Source organism: Rhinopithecus roxellana, chromosome 11, assembly GCF_007565055.1.
Source record: "Rhinopithecus roxellana isolate Shanxi Qingling chromosome 11, ASM756505v1, whole genome shotgun sequence".
NCBI lineage: Eukaryota > Metazoa > Chordata > Mammalia > Primates > Cercopithecidae > Rhinopithecus > Rhinopithecus roxellana.
The window spans coordinates 58082531-58105726 of record NC_044559.1 but is presented as its reverse complement, the minus strand read 5'-3'; the positions used below and the strand labels follow the sequence as shown (position 1 = coordinate 58105726).

Below are 23196 nucleotides of genomic sequence, written 5' to 3'. Positions count from 1 at the left end.
CTTATAAAATAAAATTAATAATGGTGTCCATATTAAAATGAAAAATGGCACAGTTAATATTTTAAATCATGACTTTATTTAATTAAATTAATTAATTAATTAATTTTTTTCAGACGGAGTCTTGCTCTGTCACCCAGGCTGGAGTGCAATGGTGTGATCTCCTCTCACTGCAACCTCTGCCTCCTGGGTTTAAGTGATTCTCCTGCCTCAGCCTCCTGAATAGCTGGGATTACAGGCAGCCACCACCATGCCTGGCTAATTTTTGTATTTTTTTAGTAGAGGTGGCATTTCACCATGTTGGCCAAGCTGGTCTCCTGACCTCAGGTGATCCACCCGCCTCGGCCTCCCAAAGTGCTGGGATCACAGACGTGAGCCACCTCACCTGGCCATGACTTGATTTTAAAACATTGTATTTCAAGCTTAAATTTACCAAGAGTAGCAATCTGCAATAAGAAAGACATAGTTAATGTAAGTTAGTTTAAATTTTATTCTGTGAGGAAAAGATAATACTGGTTTGTCCTAGCAGATACAAAGCATGTAAAGCTGCACTAAATTAGTAACCTGGCTCGAGAATATACATCCAGATCTTTGGAATGGGTTAGTGAATTCAGGCCTGATCTGCAGATCTAGCATCTGCTTCTATGCTAAGCAATTTACACTTATTACATAGTTAAAGAAAGCTCCTGTAGAATTCTGAATAGGAAAGTGACATCCTGACAGCAGAATTTTTAGATGAATTAAAGATTCCAGAAACTGAAGTAGAGCCCAGTCATAAAAGTGTTTCACATGATCGGGGCAGAGGGTAAGCAAGTACATGGGAAGTCAAAGGAAGTAGTGGGAGGAGGTGATGAATACTTTAGGAAGACAGGAAGACTGACTAATTAAAGCAGGCAAAATGAAAGGATGAGATAAGGGATTCTAATGTTTTAGGTGCAGTTACTGGAATGGTCTTGGTTCCAGTGACCAGAAAAGAAAACTGGTTTGGAGCAGAGATTCCATATTGGAAGGCATATGTAAATGGTAATGATATGACAACTAAGTACCCTCTCCTGAGGGAGCACCCCTCCTTGACGAAATCTTACATTTGTTTCTATATTCTAGCACAGAGTGAGCTCTGTGTGGGCAGAGACCATGTTTTTGCTTCTCATCTTTGTGTTTCCGTGCCTCATATTGTACCTGGCACACAGTACACCCTCGGCTGATGCGTATTGAATGGGAGTGGAAGACCTCTCCCGAGTTTCTGTGCCAGCCCTGCCACTTAGGAGCTGATTGACCTTTGGCAAGCTCTTTAACCTCTCTAGGCTGCAGCTTTCTTATGTATAAAATGATCATAGGAGTACCACATACATCTGTCTTATAGTAGTCAGCCTCATAAAATGCTTAGGGCTGTGTCTGACAGGTGATCTCAATAAATGTTAGTGATTACTTTTATTTCCTGGTATTCATGGCTTTTATGATCTGGCTGCAGGCTGCTTTTCCAAGTTTGTGTTCTACTGTTAGCTTTTGCTATCCTGGCTGTCTGGAATGTTATCCGTTTATTTATTCAGTAATTCATTCAGTAAGTATTTTTTGAGGACTTGACTTTTGCCTGCCACTACTGTGGATGATGTCTACAAGAGGGGTTCTTCGGGGCGGAGCAAGATGGCCGAATAGGAACAGCTCCAGTCTCCAACTCCCAGCACGAGCGACACAGAAGACCGGTGATTTCTGCATTTTCAACTGAGGTACTGGGGTCATCTCACTAGGGAGTGCCGGACAATCGGTGCTGCTCAGCTGCTGCAGCCTGACCAGCGAGAGCTGAAGCAGGGCGAGGCATCGCCTCACCTGGGAAGCGCAAGGGGGAAGGGAATCCCTTTTCCTAGCCAGGGGAACTGAGACACACAACACCTGGAAAAATCGGGTAACTCCCACCCCAATACTGCACTTTAAGCAAACGGGCACACCAGAAAAATACATCCCACACCTGGCCGGGAGGGTCCCACGCCCACGGAGCCTCCCTCATTGCTAACACAGCAGTCTGCGGCGATCTAACCACAAGGCAGCAGCGAGGCTGGGGGAGGGGCGCCTGCCATTGCTGAGGCTTAAGTAGGTAAACAAAGCCACTGGGAAGCTGGAACTGGGTGGAGCTCACAGCAGCTCAAGGAAACCTGCCTGTCTCTATAGACTCCACCTCTGGGGACAGGGCAACGCTAAAAAACAACAGGGGAAGCAGCAGAGGCCTGTGCAGACGCGAACGACTCTGTCTGACAGCTTTGAAGAGAGCAGTGGATCTCCCAACATGGAGGTTGAGATCTGAGAAGGGACAGACTGCCTGCTCAAGTGGGTCCCTGACCCCTGAGTAGCCTAACTGGGAGACACCCCCCACTAGGGGCAGTCTGACACCCCACACCTCACAGGGTGGAGTACACCCCTGAGAAAAGCTTCCAAAGTAAGAATCAGACAAGTACACTCGCTGTTCAGCAATATTCTATGTTCTGCAACCATTGCTGCTGATACCCAGGCAAACAGGGTCTGGAGTGGACCTCAAGCCATCTCCAACAGACCTATAGCTGAGGGTCCTGACTGTCAGAAGGAAAACTATCAAACAGGAAGGACACCTATACCAAAACCCCATCAGTACGTCACCATCATCAAAGACCAGAGACAGATAAAACCACAAAGATGGGGAAAAAGCAGGGCAGAAAAGCTGGAAATTCAAAAAATTAAGAGCGCATCTCCCCCTGCAAAGGAGCGCAGCCCATCGCCAGCAACGGATCAAAGCTGGTCAGAGAATGACTTTGACGAGATGAGAGAAGAAGGCTTCAGTCCATCAAACTTTTCAGAGCTAAAGGAGGAATTACGTACCCAGCGCAAAGAAACTAAAAATCTTGAAAAAAGAGTGGAAGAATTGATAGCTAGAATAATTAATGCAGAGAAGGTCATAAACGAAATGACAGAGATGAAAACCATGACATGAGAAATACGTGACAAATGTACAAGCTTCAGTAACCGACTCGATCAACTGGAAGAAAGAGTATCAGCGATTGAGGATCAAATGAATGAAATGAAGCGAGAAGAGAAACCAAAAGAAAAAAGAAGAAAAAGAAATGAACAAAGCCTGCAAGAAGTATGGGATTATGTAAAAAGACCAAATCTACGTCTGATTGGGGTGCCTGAAAGTGAGGGGGAAAATGGAACCAAGTTGGAAAACACTCTTCAGGATATCATCCAGGAGAACTTCCCCAACCTAGTAGGGCAGGCCAGCATTCAAATTCAGGAAATACAGAGAACACCACAAAGATACTCCTCGAGAAGAGCAACTCCAAGACACATAATTGCCAGATTCACCAAAGTTGAAATGAAGGAAAAAATCTTAAGGGCAGCCAGAGAGAAAGGTCGGGTTACCCACAAAGGGAAGCCCATCAGACTAACAGCAGATCTCTCGGCAGAAACTCTCCAAGCCGGAAGAGAGTGGGGGCCAATATTCGACGTTCTTAAAGAAAAGAATTTTAAACCCAGAATTTCATATCCAGCCAAACTAAGTTTCATAAGTGAAGGAGAAATAAAATCCTTTACAGACAAGCAAATGCTTAGAGATTTTGTCACCACCAGGCCTGCCTTACAAGAGACCCTGAAGGAAGCCCTAAACATGGAAAGGAACAACCGGTACCAGCCATTGCAAAAACATGCCAAAATGTAAAGACCATCGAGGCTAGGAAGAAACTGCATCAACTAACGAGCAAAATAACCAGTTAATATCATAATGGCAGGATCAAGTTCACACATAACAATATTAACCTTAAATGTTAATGGACTAAATGCTCCAATTAAAAGACACAGACTGGCAAACTGGATAAAGAGTCAAGACCCATCAGTCTGCTGTATTCAGGAGACCCATCTCACATGCAGAGACATACATAGGCTCAAAATAAAGGGATGGAGGAAGATCTACCAAGCAAATGGAGAACAAAAAAAAGCAGGGGTTGCAATACTAGTCTCTGATAAAACAGACTTTAAACCATCAAAAATCAAAAGAGACAAAGAAGGCCATTACATAATGGTAAAGGGATCAATTCAACAGGAAGAGCTAACTCTCCTAAATATATATGCACCCAATACAGGAGCACCCAGATTCATAAAGCAAGTCCTTAGAGACTTACAAAGAGACTTAGACTCCCATACAATAATAATGGGAGACTTCAACACTCCACTGTCAACATTAGACAGATCAACGAGACAGAAAGTTGACAAGGATATCCAGGAATTGAACTCATCTCTGCAGCAAGCGGACCTAATAGACATCTATAGAACTCTCCACCCCAAATCAACAGAATATACATTCTTCTCCGCACCACATCGCACTTATTCCAAAATTGACCACATAATTGGAAGTAAAGCACTCCTCAGCAAATGTAAAAGAACAGAAATTATAACAAACTGTCTCTCAGACCACAGTGCAATCAAACTAGAACTCAGGACTAAGAAACTCAATCAAAACCGCTCATCTACATGGAAACTGAACAACCTGCTCCTGAATGACTACTGGGTACATAACGAAATGAAAGCAGAAATAAAGATGTTCTTTGAAACCAATGAGAACAAAGATACAACATACCAGAATCTCTGGGACACATTTAAAGCAGTGTGTAGAGGGAAATTCATAGCACTAAATGCCCACAAGAGAAAGCAGGAAAGATCTAAAATTGACACTAACATCACAATTAAAAGAACTAGAGAGGCAAGAGCAAACACATTCAGAAGCTAGCAGAAGGCAAGAAATAACTAAGATCAGAGCAGAACTGAAGGAGATAGAGACACAAAAAACCCTCCAAAAAATCAATGAATCCAGGAGTTGGTTTTTTGAAAAGATCAACAAAATTGACAGACCGCTAGCAAGACTAATAAAGAAGAAAAGAGAGAGGAATCAAATAGACGCAATAAAAAATGATAAAGGGGATATCACCACCGACCCCACAGAAATACAAACTACCATCAGAGAATACTATAAACACCTCTATGCAAATCAACTAGAAAATCTAGAAGAAATGGATAATTTCCTGGACTCTTACACTCTCCCAAGACTAAACCAGGAAGAAGTTGAATCCCTGAATAGACCAATAGCAGGCTCTGAAATTGAGTCAACAATTAATAGCCTACCCACCAAAAAAAGTCCAGGACCAGATGGATTCACAGCTGAATTCTACCAGAGGTACAAGGAGGAGCTGGTACCATTCCTTCTGAAACTATTCCAATCAATTGAAAAACAGGGAATCCTCCCTAACTTATTTTATGAGGCCAACATCATCCTGATACCAAAGCCTGGCAGAGACACAACAAAAAAAGAGAATTTTAGACCAATATCACTGATGAACATTGATGCAAAAATCCTCAATAAAATACTGGCAAACCGGATTCAGCAGCACATCAAAAAGCTTATCCACCATGATCAAGTGGGCTTCATCCCTGGGATGCAAGGCTGGTTCAACATTCGCAAATCAATAAACGTAATCCAGCATATAAACAGAACCAAAGACAAGAACCACATGATTATCTCAATAGATGCAGAAAAGGCTTTTGACAAAATTCAACAGCCCTTCATGCTAAAAACGCTCAATAAATTCGGTATTGATGGAACGTACCTCAAAATAATAAGAGCTATTTATGACAACCCACAGCTAATATCATACTGAATGGGCAAAAACTGGAAAAATTCCCTTTGGAAACTGGCACAAGACAGGGATGCCCTCTCTCACCACTCCTATTCAACATAGTGTTGGAAGTTCTGGCTAGGGCAATCAGGCAAGAGAAAGAAATCAAGGGTATTCAGTTAGGAAAAGAAGAAGTTAAATTGTCCCTGTTTGCAGATGACATGATTGTATATTTAGAAAACCCCATTGTCTCAGCCCAAAATCTCCTTAAGCTGATAAGCAACTTCAGCAAAGTCTCAGGATACAAAATTAATGTGCAAAAATCACAAGCATTCTTATACACCAGTAACAGACAAGCAGAGAGCCAAATCAGGAATGAACTTCCATTCACAATTGCTTCAAAGAAAATAAAATACCTAGGAATCCAACTTACAAGTTATGTCAAGGACCTCTTCAAGGAGAACTGCAAACCACTGCTCAGTGAAATGAAAGAGGACAGAAACAAATGGAAGAACATACCATGCTCATGGATAGGAAGAATCAATATCGTGAAAATGGCCATACTGCCCAAGGTTATTTATAGATTCAATGCCATCCCCATCAAGGTACCAATGAGTTTCTTCACAGAATTGGAAAAAACTGGTTTAAAGTTCATAGGGAACCACAAAAGAGCCCGCATTGCCAAGACAATCCTAAGTCAAAAGAACAAACCTGGAGGCGTCACGCTACCTGACTTCAAACTATACTACAAGGCTACAGTAACCAAAACAGCATGGTACTGGTACCAAAGCAGAGATATAGACCAATGGAACAGAACGGAGTCCTCATATATAATACCACACATCGACAGCCATCTGATCTTTGACAAACCTGAGAGAAACAAGAAATGGGGAAAGGATTCCCTATTTAATAAATGGTGCTGGGAAAATTGGCTAGCCATAAGTAGAAAGCAGAAACTGGATCCTTTCCTTACTCCTTATACGAAGATTAATTCAAGATGGATTACAGACTTCAATGTTAGACCTAATACCATAAAAACCCTAGAAGAAAATCTAGGTAGTACCATTCAGGACATAGGCATGGGCAAGGACTTCATGTCTAAAACACCAAAAGCAACGGCAGCAAAAGCCAAAATTGACAAATGGGATCTCATTAAACTAAAGAGCTTCTGCACAGCAAAAGAAACTACCATCAGAGTGAACAGGCAACCTACAGAATGGGAGAAAATTTTTGCAATCTACTCATCTGACAAAGGGCTAATATCCAGAATCTACAAAGAACTCAAACAAATATACAAGAAAAAAACAAACAACCCCATCAAAAAGTGGGCAAAGGATATGAACAGACATTTCTTAAAAGAAGACATTCATACAGCCAACAGACACATGAAAAAATGCTCATCATCACTCGCCATCAGAGAAATGCAAATCAAAACCACAATGAGATACCATCTCACACCAGTTACAACAGCAATCATTAAAAAATCAGGAAACAGCAGGTGTTGGAGAGGATGTGGAGAAATAGGAACACTTTTACACTGTTGGTGGGATTATAAACTAGTTCAACCATTGTGGAAAACAGTATGGCAATTCCTCAAGGATCTAGAACTAGATGTACCATATGACCCAGCCATCCCACTACTGGGTATATACCCAAAGGATTATAAATTATTCTACTACAAAGACACATGCACACGTATGTTTATTGCGGCACTATTCACAATAGCAAAGACTTGGAATCAACCCAAATGTCCATCTGTGACAGACTGGATTAAGAAAATGTGGCACATATACACCATGGAATACTATGCAGCCATAAAAAAGGATGAGTTTGCGTCCTTTGTAGGGACATGGATGCAGCTGGAAACCATCATTCTTAGCAAACTATCACAAGAAGAGAAAACCAAACACCGCATGTTCTCACTCATAGGTGGAAACTGAACAACACTTGGACTCGGGAAGGGGAACATCCCACACTGGGGCCTATCATAGGGAGGGGGGAGGGGGGAGGGATTGCATTGGGGAGTTATACATGATATAAATGATGAATTGATGGGTGCTGACGAGTTGATGGGTGCAGCACACCAACATGGCATAAGTATACATATGTAACAAACCTGCACGTTATGCACATGTACCCTAGAACTTAAAGTATAATAAAAATTAAAAAATAAAAAAAAAAGAGGGGTTCTTGCTTTGTAGTCTTTACATTCTAGAGAGGAGATGAATGTACAAGAAAAGAAACCAATAAAAGCATAGGATTATTTCTTGTAGTAGCAATTACTGTGAAGAAAGTAAAATAGTTGTGCATTAAATAGTTACTTGCTTAGGGCTGGGAAATGAAGGCTAACTCCTCTGCAGTTCACGGCAGGCCTGAAAGGTGTGTCTGTGCTGTGAGACTCAGATGAAAGGGGACTACCCTTAGAATATCTGGGATGGGGCACTTAGGTGGAGATGCCATCCGATCTCTACCTTTTACTTTTGTCTCTCAATCTTACTCCTCTTTCCTCAGCTGGAAGGCATGATTGGAAACTCAGCATGAAATTTTGAGAATTGGCCGGGCGCGGTGGCTCAAGCCTGTAATCCCAGCACTTTGGGAGGCCGAGACGGGCGGATCACGAGGTCAGGAGATCGAGACCATCCTGGCTAACACAGTGAAACCCCGTCTCTACTAAAAAATGCAAAAAACTAGCTGGATGAGGTGGCGGGCGCCTGTAGTCCCAGCTTCTGGGGAGGCTGAGGCAGGAGAATGGCGTGAACCCGGGAGGTGGAGCTTGCAGTGAGCTGAGATCCGGCCACTGCACTCCAGCCTGGGTGACACAGCGAGACTCCGTCTCAAAAAAAAAAAAAAAAAAAAAAGAAATTTTGAGAATTACAGTGAGGATAGAGAGGAAGGAATAAATGGCATTTTAAAGGGGGAAAAAAAGGAGTATGATTTTGTAACTTATGGTCAGAGGACACTAAAATGTCAAATGGTGCATCAAGGTTGTAAGCCAGGGAGTCTAGAGCCTTGACACTAGTGAATATGGAGGTGGAGCTTGTGTAAATGGTTGTGGATATACCACTTTGGAGTCAATTTTCTAGGAGTCATTATTTCTTTTAGAGACAGTCTCGCTGTTACCCAGGCTGCTCTCAATCTGCTGGCCTCAAGTGATCCTCTCACCTCAGCCTCCCAAAGAACTGGGATTACAGGCATGAGCCACTACACCTGGCCAGGAATTGTGTGTTTGTTTCCCAAAATTTTTGTCTTGTTTTGGTTGTCTTTGTTTTTAAATGGTCTGAGTGGACCCTTCATTCTGGTATAGTGAACTTTGAAAAGTGTATATATTCACATATAGACTTCACGGGTTGTTGCCTAAAATGCTGTATTATCAGTAGCTGTTTACACTAGCGGAACCTTTCAAATGAATAGTTTTAGGTGGTGATCATTAAAGGCATTATAGTGAAATGGGATCCTAAAAAGTACACAGTTGAACGTTATGAGTCCTTTCTCCATGTTTTATTTTAGATTTCTGTATTCATCTCAGTTATTCTTAAAGCTAATCACATTTATTAGTCTTAAAATATATTGAACATTTTCATTGTAATTCATTTTCCTCTGGTAGACAAAGTCATCTTATATCTGTCACTCTTGCCCATACTTACTGTCTGTAACACTCTGTTCCATTTTCTTACCTACTGATTGTGATCTTTTTTGTTTAAAAATGAAAAATTGCATTTCTTCCTGGTGATTAGAATATAAATTAGAAAGCTAACTTGACTTTGATCTTTTAACCATTCTCTGTTTAGTTTTTGGAAAGTGAACTTTATCTTGACTTTCCCAAGAAGAGTCTGGGAAGTAGCAAACGAGATTGTAGAAATTCTGAAACTTGGATAAGAGCTGTTGGGCTAGAAGGGTAAGGGCTTGCAGAGAAAGGTGGGCTGATAATTTTAATTTTTATTATGTTTCTAATCTCTACATAATTCATTTCTTTTGGAATTATTAGTAGGCTATTCCATGGTTGATATGTAACCTTAAAAATATTCTTCTGAAGTTGCAAGTTATTTGCTTTCCTACTGACTTTAACTTAATATCCATTGATATTACATTTATTTTCCAGGTATCTCAACACCCAGTTTATTAAAAAGAATAAATTAACAGAAGCAGACCTTCAGTATGGCTATGGTGGTGTAGATATGAATGAACCACTTATGGAAATAGGAGAGGTAGGAAATTCTTTTTTTTTTTTTTTTTTTGAGACGGAGTCTCGCTCTGTCGCCCGGGCTGGAGTGCAGTGGCCGGATCTCAGCTCACTGCAAGCTCTGCCTCCCAGGTTTACACCATTCTCCTGCCTCAGCCTCCCGAGTAGCTGGGACTACAGGCACCCGCCACCTCGCCCAGCCAGTTTTTTGTATTTTTTAGTAGAGACGGGGTTTCACCATGTTAGCCAGGATGGTCTCGATCTCGTGACCTCGCAATCCGCCCGTCTCAGGCCTCCCAAAGTGCTGGGATTACAGGCTTGAGCCACTGCGCCCGGCCAGGAAATTCTTTAAATGACTAGCAAACATAAGTATGTTTTTATACATTGAGGTAATTTGTGCATCATTTTTTAAGGACACTGATTTGGCTAGCTTAATATGGTCAAGATTTAAAATATCCTAAATAAAATGCTATAGTGATTTCCTAAGAAGCCTCAGAGGGATGAAAAAGATGTGACAATTACTCTTTTGTTAATTAAATTTATAATGGATGAATGATAGGGTTAATGGTTCTGCATTGTGAAAAAACTCAAAAACAAGTATAAAGTGTTGACGGCCCTGTAGTTAAAAGTACAGGGGACATGTACTTAAAAGACAGGCTAGAGGAGAGGAAACACAAATTTATGAATTTAACAAATTTATTGTAACTTTACTGTAAAAGTAATTAAATTCAGAGTAAAACAAAAATGGGCAGTTTGGTCAGTTCATTCAAGTTCTTGAGGTACAGTGCAAATTAAAATATGGAAAATTATGCTGATTGTGAAAGAAACATTATTGTACAAGCTTGTTTATTCATTTAATACATCTTTATTGAGTAGCCAGGCATTGGGGATACAATGGTGAACAGACAGAAGGTCCCTGCACACAAAAGCTTGTAAGTTCATGTAAGGGAAGCAGATGCCAAATAGGAAATTAGTGTTAACTTGTGATTTGTATTAATGAAGGAAATAAATGGCTAAGAGGCTAAGAGGCAGCATTAGTAGACATTTAAGTTAGTGTAATCCTTTCTGAAAGAAATTGATCAGTGTCTTTCTTTCATTACAATTTAAAATACTTAATAAATTTTGACCAAGTAATCCCAAGTCCTAAGCCTAGTGATCCATACTTGGAAAATAATAAATATGATAAAATTGTTTAACGTTTAAAAGTATTCTTTGCAATCATTGTTAATAGGGTGCCTAGTGGCTAAACAGTGTAAAATTTCAGCATCCAACATTCAGCAATAAAAAGCATGAAAGAAGAATATATTATATATATGATTTTGTTATAAAAGTAGGCAAATGGATAAATTAATAGCAGAAAATTGTTCATAGAAACTTTAACAAAGGGGACATGGTTTATGAAAAAATTTGCACACAAAATTATAGGTGCATGTTGAATACAAATACAATTGTAGGGAAAAGATGATGTAGAGAAAAGGATCAATGAGAAATACCAAAATACTAACAGTAGTTGCTTTTAGTTAGTAGCATTGTAAGTGAATGATTTACTTAAAATTTTCCCTTATCACCGGAACTGTCAAGCACGCTTCTCTTCCCGGAGGAAATCACTGTAAACGATTTAGTCTGCATCTTTTCTGAACTTTACCAGTGTATTTACAAATATTTACATACACACACACACGCAGCAGTTTTCATTTTATTTTTCAAACTGCGATATAATGGCACACATAAAGTTCTACAACCTATATTTCTTCCCTTTTTTTGTTATTAATATCTTTTTACATAAGTTTGTTTTTTGTGAAAGCTTAATATTCTGTAGAGATACAGAGTAATTTTTTAAACTCTCCCCTTAATTTTTTTTTTTTTTTTCTTTTGAGACGGAGTCTTGCTCTGTCACCCAGGCTGAAGTGCGGTGGTGCAATCATGGCTCACTGTAGCCTCAACTCCTCCTGGGCTCAAAGGATCCGCCTACCTCAGCCTCCAGAGTAGCTGGGACCACAGGCATGTACCACCATGCAAGGCTAAGTTGTTTTTTGTTTGTTTGTTTGTTTGTTTGTATGGGGTCTCCTGTGTTGCCCAGGCTAGTCTCAAACTCAGGACTCAAGGGATCCTCCCACCTCAGCCTCCAGAGTAGCTGGGACCACAGGTGCGTGCCACCATGCATGGCTAATTTTTTTTTCCGAATGAGGTCTCGCTGTGTTGCCCAGACTGCTCACAAACTCAGGACTCAAGGGATCCTCCCACCTTGGCCTCCCAAAGTGTTGTGATTACAGGCATGAGCCACGGTGCCTGGCTCTATTTCATATTCCTTTAATTAGAAAATCTAACATTCACCTACATGTCTTAATACGATTAAGACATTGTAGTTTGTAGTGAGTGAAATTCAAGCATTCTTAACCACCAGTATTAAAGTTTTGAATTGATGGGCTCGTATCTACTTTGTTAAAATTAAAGAAGTGTCATCTTAGTACTGGCATAGTATCTTGAACTTTACAATCAGTTTTCCTTTTATTTCTCGAAATGACATCTAATGTATACGTTAACTATCATGAATATTAACTCAGCTGTAATATGAAAAAAATCGTTAAGATTCATGCATGTACCTTTTTATAGTTCTTTACACTTTGATTAGACCAATGGAATAAGGAGCCATATTTTGGCATACTTTGGTATATTTCCATAGATAATTTATATTCTCAAGAATATTTTGTGTCATGCCTTGTTTTAGTGATCGTGGTGGAGAAGACCCAAACCAGAAAGTAATCCATGGGGTTATTAACTCCTTTGTTCATGTTGAACAGTATAAGAAAAAATTCCCCTTATAAGTAAACAGCCTCCTTTAAAAATATAAATAATTAGACTGTTAATTTTTTAAACTGCTTGCTCTAATTTCTTCTAATATGATGTAATTGATTTATCCAGTTTTATCAGGAAATCTTTGAGTCTCCCTTTCTGACTGAAACAGGAGAGTATTATAAACAAGAAGCTTCAAATTTATTGCAAGAATCAAACTGCTCACAGTATATGGAAAAGGTAAGAAATAAAACATATTAAATACGTTTATCTATTTTTGTATCTGGCCTGGTTTTATTTAACATCGTTCTCAGTTTTGGGGGGGTTTTTTGGTGGAAAAAGATTGTTTATTTAATCATTAACTCTGAGTTATAGTTATTATACAATATCGTTGTTAAGTCATTGCTCTTGTAACATTTTCCTGAGAAAACAGTACCCTTCCAGTTTTCATCATAATTGATGCATTTTGATAAATCCTAACTGCCTGGATTAATATATATGCACATTCTTGGCAGAATAATAAACTGGATTTCATGCTTAGTGGTTTGTTTAGAGAATAGGATAAGTGCAGAAGCTCTGTGTTGAGGTTTTTTTCTTCATTTAAAATGAGAGGAAAAATAGGGAAAATATAGTCATGTCTAGAATGACATTTGAATAAGTCACTCTTTTGGTCTGTTAAGTTCTTGGAAAGCTGAGAGACAACCCCACATGAGGTGGGTTTTTTTTTTTTTTTTGGAGACATGGTCTTGCTCTGATGCCCCGACTAGAGTGTAGTGGCTTGATCATGGCTCCCAGACTCAAGCGGTCCTCCTGTCTCAGCCTACCAAGTAGCTGGGACTACAGGCACACACCACCACGCCCAGCAACTTTTAAAATTTGTTATAGAGATGGGGTCTCGCTATGTTTCCCAGGCTGGTCTCAGAACTCCTCAACTCAAGCAGTCTTCCTGCCTCAGCCTCCCAAAGTGCTGGGATTATAGAAGTGAGCCATTGCACCCAACCAAGAAATTTTAATTGATCACTAAACCAGTACATACTGGTTATCATATGTTAAATTCCATTTATATTTTCTCAGTAGTAGAAGAAAAAAAAATGGTCATACAAATTAAATCACCATATATAAGCTATATTAGAATTTCTAGCCATGTTTTTTTTATCTGCAGTGTTGTATTTCAGGCATTTTATTTTGGATGATTTGTGTTAGTTTATGTAGCCAGGAAAGCTCAAGTCGTGTAAGTGGATGAGCTGTCCTCCTACATCTGTAGGCCACAAGTTACAAAGCATCAGTGCTTACCGATACACTGTTCTGTCGTCCACAAAGCCCAGATCTAAAGGTCTTAGTTGTTTGACTCTCTTCCTGCTTTTGTTACTAATTAGCTCTGTCCCCTGAGCAAATTATCTGGAACTTTACCCCCATCGATTAAGTTCAGGTTATACTAGATCAGTGGTTCTAAGCTCTTAGCCCTTATTGCACCTTAGACTCTTGTTGAAATCTCTAGATCCAGCCCTAAGAATCGCACACAGATTATCTGTGATACATACACTTTGCTCTATCTGGCTCTCAAAAAGATGCCACTGGCAAGTGCTGGCAGTAGCCCAGATGTCTGTCAGAAGTTGAAAGGATAAGCAAAATGTGATACATACGTCCTTTGGAATATTATTCATCCCGTGTAGTGAAAAACTCTCAAACCATGTTTTTTCTTCTGCTCTGACATCACAGCAACGCTCATCAGCACAGAAGGCTTCTGTAAACAAAGTTGTGGCTCTTTTCTCCCACACACCAAGCAGCAGACACCAGCCAGGTGTCCTCCAGTTCAACTCTAACACCATCTACTTGAGATAGTGGCCGATCGCACAGATTGGGGGCTGAGTCTCCAAGACTGCCCTGCACACCCCCAGACACCAGTCACAAGGCTGGGCCTCCAGACTACTGACTGACTGGCTTTCAAGTTGAGGTCCTACAATACACTCTTTGGGTTCCATTAATTTGCTAGAGCAGCTTACAGAACTTAGGGAAACACTCGGTGTTTACTAGTTTATTAAGAAGGATATTTCAAAGGATATAATTAAACAACCACTTGAGGAGATACATAGGGCAAGATCTGAAATCATCCCCGAGTGCAGGAGCTTCTGTCCCTGTGGAACTGAGTCTTCTTCGATTTTTGTGGAAGCTTCATGATGTCAGTAGTCTTTCCCCCTGCGTACAGGGTGGGGCTTTCTCTGGGGAGGGTCTTATGACCCACAGTCAGAAAGGTAGGGCAAGATTAGAGTCCTGCCTTGAGGCAGGTGAAAGGAGAGTAGGAGAGAAATTCTGTTTCCTGAGACTCAACACACTCAACATTGTAACTAAAGACTATAACTAGGACTAAGGGAGTTATGAACCAGGAACCACAGATGAAAACCAATGTACATGTATATCACAATACCACACAGTCTTAAAAAAGAATTGAAGTTATGATACTTGACACAACATGAATGAACCATGAAAATGTTATGCTAAGTGAAAAAAACCAGACACAAAGGGGCAAATATTGTGTGGTTCAATTTATAGGAAATATCTAGAACAGACAAATTCAGAAGGACAGGAAGTAGATTAGAGGTTATGGGGGGGGGAGGATGTGGGGATTTGTTACTTAATGGTTATAAAGTTTCTGATGGGGTAATGAAAAATATTTGGAAGCAGACAATGGGGGTGGTTGCACAACACAGTGAGCGTTATTTAATGCCACTGAATTGCCCATGTAAAAATGGCTAATGTAAATTTTATTATCTATGTTTTTACCACAATTTAAAGCTGATAATGTAATATTATCAGCTTTACTGTATTACTGATTATGTATTACTGATAATGTAATATACCAAAACCATTGAATTTCACACTTTAAATGGGTGGATTATATAATATGTAAATTACATCTCAAGGTGTTAAAAGGGAGGGAGGGGCATTGGAATAAATTATGTTTGGAAAAGAGTGTTTATTAGAAAAGCTTATTTCAGGCCGGGCACGGTGGCTCAGACCTGTAATCGCAGCACTTTGGGAGGCTGAGGCGGGCAGATTACGTGAGTCCAGGAGTTCAAGACAAGCCTGGGCAACGTGGCAAAACCCCATCTCTACAAAAAGTTAAAAAACTAGCCACGCATGGTGGCGTGGTCATCTAGTCCTAGCTCTTGGGAGGCTGAAGTGGGAAGATCACTTGAGCCTGAGAGGCGTAAGTTGCAGTGAGCCAAGATTGTACCACTGCCCCCCTGCCTGGGCGACAGAGCGAGATCCTGTCTGACAAAAAAAGAAAGAAAAAGAAAAGCTCATTTCAGGGAATAATGTTGGACCATATTAGCTTCAAGGGCAAAATCCTGGACTTTGTTCTCCATTTAGTTAATTGGGAGATGAGTCAGTGCAGCCTTCCTGCCTCCCTTGCTGCATTCCTCTAGCTTTGGCCTTTCCTTCCCCCAGTGGTTTTACAGCTGTTTGAAGCCCTGCACTGGGGCAGTCCAACTTTGTCTACGTTTCTCTTGATATGCACCTCTCTCCCCTAAGTTATCATTGTTTTATGTTTTCCTTCTTTCATCCTCTTTCACCTCTCTCAGACCCACTGTAATTCCTGTTGCATAAGTTAATTTTAGCGAGCAGGTTAAAGTCACTGTAGTATGCTCTGAATGACTAATAGGCTTAATCCTTTTTATTTGTTATAAAAATAGCCCTTAAAGGATTTATTGTTAACCAAAATGCCTTTCTTAGCTGATGTGATATGTGGTGAACACTTTTGTCCTCTAGACGAGGGGTCCCCGACCCCCAGGCTGAGGACTAGTACTGACCTGTGGCCTGTTAGGAACCGGGGAGGACCAGTACTGACCTGTGGCCTGTTAGGAACCTGGCCGCACAGCAGGGAGTGAGCAGCCGCTGTGTGAGCAGCCACTGTGTGAGCATTACCTACCGCCTGAGCTTCGCCTCCTGTCACAGCAGCAGCATTAGATTCTCATAGATTCTCACAGGAGCGTGAACCCTATTGTGAACTCTGCATGCGAGGGGTCTAGGTTGTGCGCTCTTTAGAAGAATCTAATGACTGAGGATCTGAGGTGGAATACTTCATCTGGAAGCCACCTGCCCCCAACAATGCCGCCCCGACTCCGTCTGTGGAAAAAGTATCTTCCACCAAACCTGTCCCTGGTGGCTAAAAGATTAGGGACCCCTGCTCTAGACCCCTTCTTGCCCAACCTGAGTCTATGACTTTGCCCTGAACTCCTGGCTTCAAAGGGTCACACAATAAGAAAGATAGGACTGTGGGACCCTGCTGTCTAGAGCTTCATTTTTATAGAAAATTTCTGATATGCTTTCCAGGAATGATTTTCACTCCTTGTGCCCAGGCCAACTCAGCAGCACTCTCCAAAGTGCCAGGTGTATGTAGTTTCCTGGGAACACTTAATTTCAGAAACTCTAATTACACAGTTTCATGTTACAGAGTGTTTCCAAGCCTGTGCATTTGTCTGTGTATATATTGTTATTTTGTCTTGAGATAGAAATTAGTCAAATTCTTTGGTTATTTTCCTTATTGGCTAGTTCTTGTTAATATTAAACAGTGTTATTTGTAGCTCAGCGCTTTACGTAGGATAAACTTTAATGAGTCTTGATTGACACACTTGACTATGACTAAATGTATATTTACTTTCAACATTTTTATTTTTTATTTTTATTTTATTTTTATTTATTTATTTTTTGAGACAGAGCCTTGCTCTTATTGCCTAGGCTAGAGTGCAGGGGTGCGATGTCGGCTCACTGCAACCTCCTCCTCCCAGGTTCAAGCAGTTTTCCTGCCTCAGCCTCCTGAGTAGCTGGGTACTACAGGCACCTGCCACCACGCCTGGCTGATTTTTTGTATTTTTGTAGAGACGGGGTTTCACCATGTTGACCAGGTTGGTCTCAAACTCCTGACCTCATGTGATCTGCCTGCCTCGGCCTCCCAAAGTGCTGGGATTACAGGCATGAGCCACCTTACCTGGCCTTATTTTTATTTTTTTGAGACAACATCTCTCTCTGTCACACAGGCTGGAGTGCAGTGGCACAATCTCGGCTCACTGCAACCTCTGCCTCCCGGGATGAAGTGATTCTCCTGCCCCGGCCTCCTGAGGACCTAGGATTACAGTTTTTATATTTTTAGTAGAGACAGTGTTTCGCCATATTGGCCATGCTGGTCTTATACTCCTGACCTCAGGTGATCCACCTGTCTTGGCCTCCCAAAGTGCTGGGATTACTGGTGTGAGCCACCGTGTCTGGCCCCTACTTTCAAAAATTTTGATGAAATCTTTAATATGATAGTTAACTATCATGTACATACAGTTCCATTTACAAGAAGAGAAACCAACGTAAAATAATTAGATTCATCTACTTGATCTCAATATAATTTACTTTTTAATTTGATAGTTATTCATACAGAGATCACCTGTTCTGATTTTTAATCATCTGTACCCACTTTTCCTGTTACATGTTATGTTTTCCACGTAATTGGATGATGGTATAGGTAAATGAAGACAAAATGCAGACTCTTTAACTTTAGTTCTTGCTTATAAGACTGGTGGAATGTAGATGACAGCTCCTAGCTTAAATAAAAATTTGAAATGATTTATGGAATGTGGGTCTAAATTGCTTGTGTAACCCTTATTACCTTTGCCATGTTTAATTCAGCCATTAAAATTTGGCTGAATTACTTGCTGATATTACAGATTTTTCCTCATAGTAAAACTTTGTGTTCATGACTGTAAGAATATATTTCTGTAGGTTCTAGGTAGACTAAAAGATGAAGAAATTCGATGTCGAAAATACCTACATCCAAGTTCATATACTAAAGTGATTCATGAATGTCAGCAACGAATGGTAGCAGACCACTTACAGTTTTTACATGCAGAATGTCATAATATCATTCGACAAGAGAAAAAAAATGGTAAGTTTCTACCAAACATGTGAGTAGAAATTAAATTACACATCCACCTTTTATATCATCTTCTAGTCACTGTTGGTTTAATGCATGTTTTAGTAACAGTCTTTAAAATATTTTAAATAAACTTTGACAGATTATTAATACTTTATTTTGAAAGACTATTTTGGGCAAGTGTTTTCAAAGAGTGTTCTAAAATCAGAAGAAAAAGTGGGAAATTGTGTTTATACATTTTTATATATTACAAGAGCTAACTTCCTTAATACATTTAGAATTCCTGATAAACAGTGGGAATAAAGACAAAGACTATAAAAAGGAAATACAAATATTATATAACAAAAGTAATCATTTATATAACATGAAAAATAGCAATATCTGATTTTATTTTATTTTATTTTTGAGACAGAGTCTCACTCTGTCACCCAGGCTGGAGTGCAGTGGTGCGATCTTGGCTCACTGCAACTTCTGCCTCCTGGATTCAAGTGATTCTCCTGCCTCAGACTCCTGAGTAGCTGGGATTACAGGCGCGCATCACCACACCTGGCTAATTTTTTTGTATTTTTAGTAGAGGCAGGGTTTCACCATGTTGGTCAGGCTGGTCTCAAACTCCTGACCTCGTGATCTGCCTGCCTTAGTCTCCCAAAGTGCTGGAATTACAGGCTTGAGCTACCGCGCCCAGCCTCTCTGATTTTTTAAAAAAACAAAAAACATGCATTAATTTTATAAGGAGGAAGGATAATAAATATGTATGTTTTATTTAATTAATTTATTTTTTTGAGATGGAGTCTCGCTCTGTCACCTAGGCTGGAGTGTAATGGCACAGTTTGGGCTCACTGCAACCCCTGCCTCCCTGGTTCAAGCAATTCTGCCTCAGGCTCCCGAGTAGCTGGGATTGCAGGTGCGTGCCACCACACCCGGCTAATTTTTGTATTTTTAGTAGAGATAGCGTTTCACCGTGTTGGCCTCCTGGTCTCGAGCTCCTGACCTCAGATGATCCACTTGCCCCGGCCTCCCAAAGTGCTGGGATTACAGGTGTGAGTCACCGTGCCTGGCCATTAATCAGGTTTTTGTTTGTTTTGTTTTGTTTTGTTTTTTCTTCTTGAGACGGAGTCCCTGCCCTGTCACCCAGGCTGGAGCGCAGTGGTGCGATCTTGGCTCACTGTAACCTCTACCTCCGGGTTCAAGAGAGTCTCCTGCCTCAGACTCCCGAGTAGCTGGGACTACAGGCGCCTGCCCCCACACCTGGCTAATTTTTGTATTTTTAGTAAAGATGGGGCTTCACTCTGTTGGCCAGGCTGGTCTCAAACTCCTGAGCTCGTGATCCGCCCGTCTCTGCCTCCCAAAGTGCTGGGATTATAGACGTGAGCCACCGCGCCCGGCCCTGTGTTTTTTAAAGCAACATTGATTTTGTAGACCCAGGACAATGTAGTCAAAACACAATTTTATTTTAATTCCAAAAGTCACTGTCTTGAAGAGTATGATGGAAAGACTTTAATGGCCAGCAAGACTTATTGTAAAACCTATAGTAATTAAGACAGTGAGGCATTGGTACAAGGACAGAAAGATATCCCAATAAAATAAGAGACCCCAGAAACAACCCACGCATATGTGGCCACTTGATGTAAAACCAAGGTGGTGCTGCAGAGCACCAGGTAAAAGATGGTCTTTTCAACACACATTGCTCAGTCAATTGGATATCCATTTCGGAAGAAAATGAAATTTGATCACTACGTCAGATACCATATACAAAATCAAGTTCACTAGAGTTTTTATCTAAATGTACAAGGTAAAAAAAATAACACTTCTAGAAGATAATATCGGAGAATATCTTCATAACCTTGAGATAGGGAAAGATATTTTAAATAGGACACAAAAAGCCCAAACCACAAAGAAACAATTGATCCAGTGAACTACATTAAAATGAAAAACTTTGGATTATTAAAAGGCCATTAAGAGGGAGGAAGATTGCTTGAGCTCAGGAGTTCAAGACCAGCCTGGGCAACATGACACTATCCCATCTCTACAAAAAAATACAAGCATTAGCCAGGTAGGGTGGTGTGCACCTGTGGTCCCATCTACTTGGGAGGCTGAGGTGGGAGGATCACTCATGCCTGGAAGGTGGTGGTTGCAGTGAGCCGAGATCCTGCCAGAGCACTCCAGCCTGGGTGACAGAGTGACAACCTGTCTCAAAAAAAAAAAAAAGAAAAAAAAAAAGCCATTAAAACCACTGGATCATCAGAAGACACTTATAGGGTAATGTAGCTGCAGTAGTAAAGATTTATATCCAAAATCTAAAATGGCCAAAAAACAGACACTGCAGAATAGAAGATACCCAGATGGCCAATAAACATAAAAAGAAATGTGAAGCAGCAGGAGATTTTGAACACTGAAGTGAGAGTATAAATTGATGCAACTACTTTGGGAAACTGGCATTGACTGCTAAGTGGGATATATTATGTATATTTTATGATCCAGCAGTTCTACTCCTAAACGTATAACCACCCCACCGTACCTTCTGACCGCCAGTGCCTGGACATATGTACAGAAAGACTTACAGGAATGTTCATATTATTAGTATTTGTAATAGCTCCGTAAACTGGAACAGCTCAAATGTCCAGTAACTATAGAATAGTACAGTATATTCACACAATGGAATATTATAGAGGAGTGGAAATGAACAAATTAAAGCCAGGTACAACAACATAGATGATCCTTATACACATTTTGTTGAACACAAGAAGCCAGATGTGAAAGAATTGTGTGATCCCATTTTTATATATAGTTCAAACTCATCTGTGATTTAGAAGTCACAGCAGTGGTTACCTTTGCAGAGGAGCAAGAGTGTGTGATTGGAAGGAGGCGTGAAGGGGACTTCTGGGTGTAGATAATGCCTATTTCTTATCCTGCATGTGATTACATGGGTGTGTTGTGTGTTCACTTGTAATAATTCAGTAAGATACACACTTAGGTTTGTATACTTTTCTGTGTATGTATGATGCTTTAATAAAACGTTTAAAATAAAACCTACTACACTGAGAGATCATTATTTACCTCCCAGTGTTAGAGATCAAAACGTTTGGTAACACATTGTTGGCAAAGGAACTCTCTGCTGTTGGCAGCTGTGGTTAGAAGGATCTGTCTACAAGATTAAACTTTGACACAGTAACCTCACTTTTGGGAATTTATGTTGCATATATTCTTGCTCATGTATAAGATTATTGATTGCAACATTGCAATATCAAGAGACTGGAAACCACCTGAATTTCCATCAGTTGTTAAGAAATTATAATATATCCACATAATGGAGTACTGTGCAGCTGTAAAATACATAGAAATGCTTTGTGTACTGATAGGAAAAGACTACTAAGTTAAAATGTGTTCTGAAGCTACAAGTAATATACAAAATACAGTACACTGTATTAAAAGGGGCAAAGGGAAGAATATATGTATTCACTTGACTTTGCACAAAATATCTTTGGGAAGATGTTAAATAACCACATCCCTTTGCTGTGGGGAGAGGGGCTTGGGTGGCTGGGAGGTGGGCATGGGGGACTTTTCTCTGGGTACTCTGCACTTGGACCCATATATTGTATTCCTGCACTTGGATCCATATATTACCTAATAAATGAAAATATTTAGGAGTTAATCCTCAGATGTCTTTTTCCTCTCAGACATGGCAAATATGTACGTCTTACTCCGTGCTGTGTCCACTGGTTTACCTCATATGATTCAGGAGCTACAAAACCACATCCATGATGAGGGCCTTCGAGCAACCAGCAATCTTACTCAGGAAAACGTGAGTTGTGTGGGGAACTGCAGTGTTTTCCTCCTAATCAGATCCATCGTGGAGTCTTTCCTTGACTTTACTGTTTTGAAAGATGAAAGAAAAAGTCTTACCATGCCAACAAAAGAAATGTCTTTATTCAAATATTTTAAACCTAGAGCTTGTTGGACTCATTTTGGAATTATCAAATTATTAGAAAGCTATTGATGAGATAGGCTGCTGCTTAGCCATACGGAGGTGTCTGTTGAACAGTTGTTAACTTTTCACAGAAAAATAAGCTTGCCATTTCTAAGTAACTGTGTTTTTGTGTAATTGGCGTTGATAACATAATTTGTTGTCATGGTAGTAGTATTAATCAGCGGTAATGTAGACAACTTGTAATTTTCCTCCTTTCCATATTCTGTGAATTTGGTTGTCTAGGAAGCAAATTTAGATTAAAATAATCTTCTGTAAGTATATGCTTGCTGCCCCAAATACCCAAAACAATAACCCTCGTATCCCTAATACTCATCTTCCTTGAGTACTTTGCCAATCACGTGACTGTAACAGTTTGTCTTTCCCATCACCAAATCTTGTTATTACTGGTGACGGTTGATGAACAAGAGAGACGTAACTTCAAATGTTACTATCTCTTCTTAAGTAGAGCTGTTTGCCCTTCATGTGTAAGATAGTATCTGTCACATCTGTAATCCCAGCACTTTGGGAGGCTGAGGCGGGCGGATCACGAGCTCAGGAGACTGAGACCATCCTGGCTAAAATACAAAAAATTAGCCGGGCATGGTGGCGGGCGCCTGTAGTCCCAGCTACTCAGGAGGCTGAGGCAGGAGAATGGCGTGAACCCAGGAGGCAGAGCTTACAGTGAGCCAAGATCACACCACTGCACTCC

General features: G+C 40.4%; 1 protein-coding gene across 1 annotated transcript in view; it reads left to right on the top strand.

Moving 5' to 3' along the window:
- LOC104675552 (cullin-2-like) overlaps positions 1 to 23196 on the top strand; it is a 62354-nt gene that overhangs the window by 14292 nt on the left and 24866 nt on the right. The window contains 4 exon segments of the mRNA XM_030940154.1: positions 9727 to 9832; positions 12730 to 12840; positions 18370 to 18532; positions 22198 to 22322. Coding sequence (XP_030796014.1) covers positions 9727 to 9832; positions 12730 to 12840; positions 18370 to 18532; positions 22198 to 22322 — 505 coding nt within the window.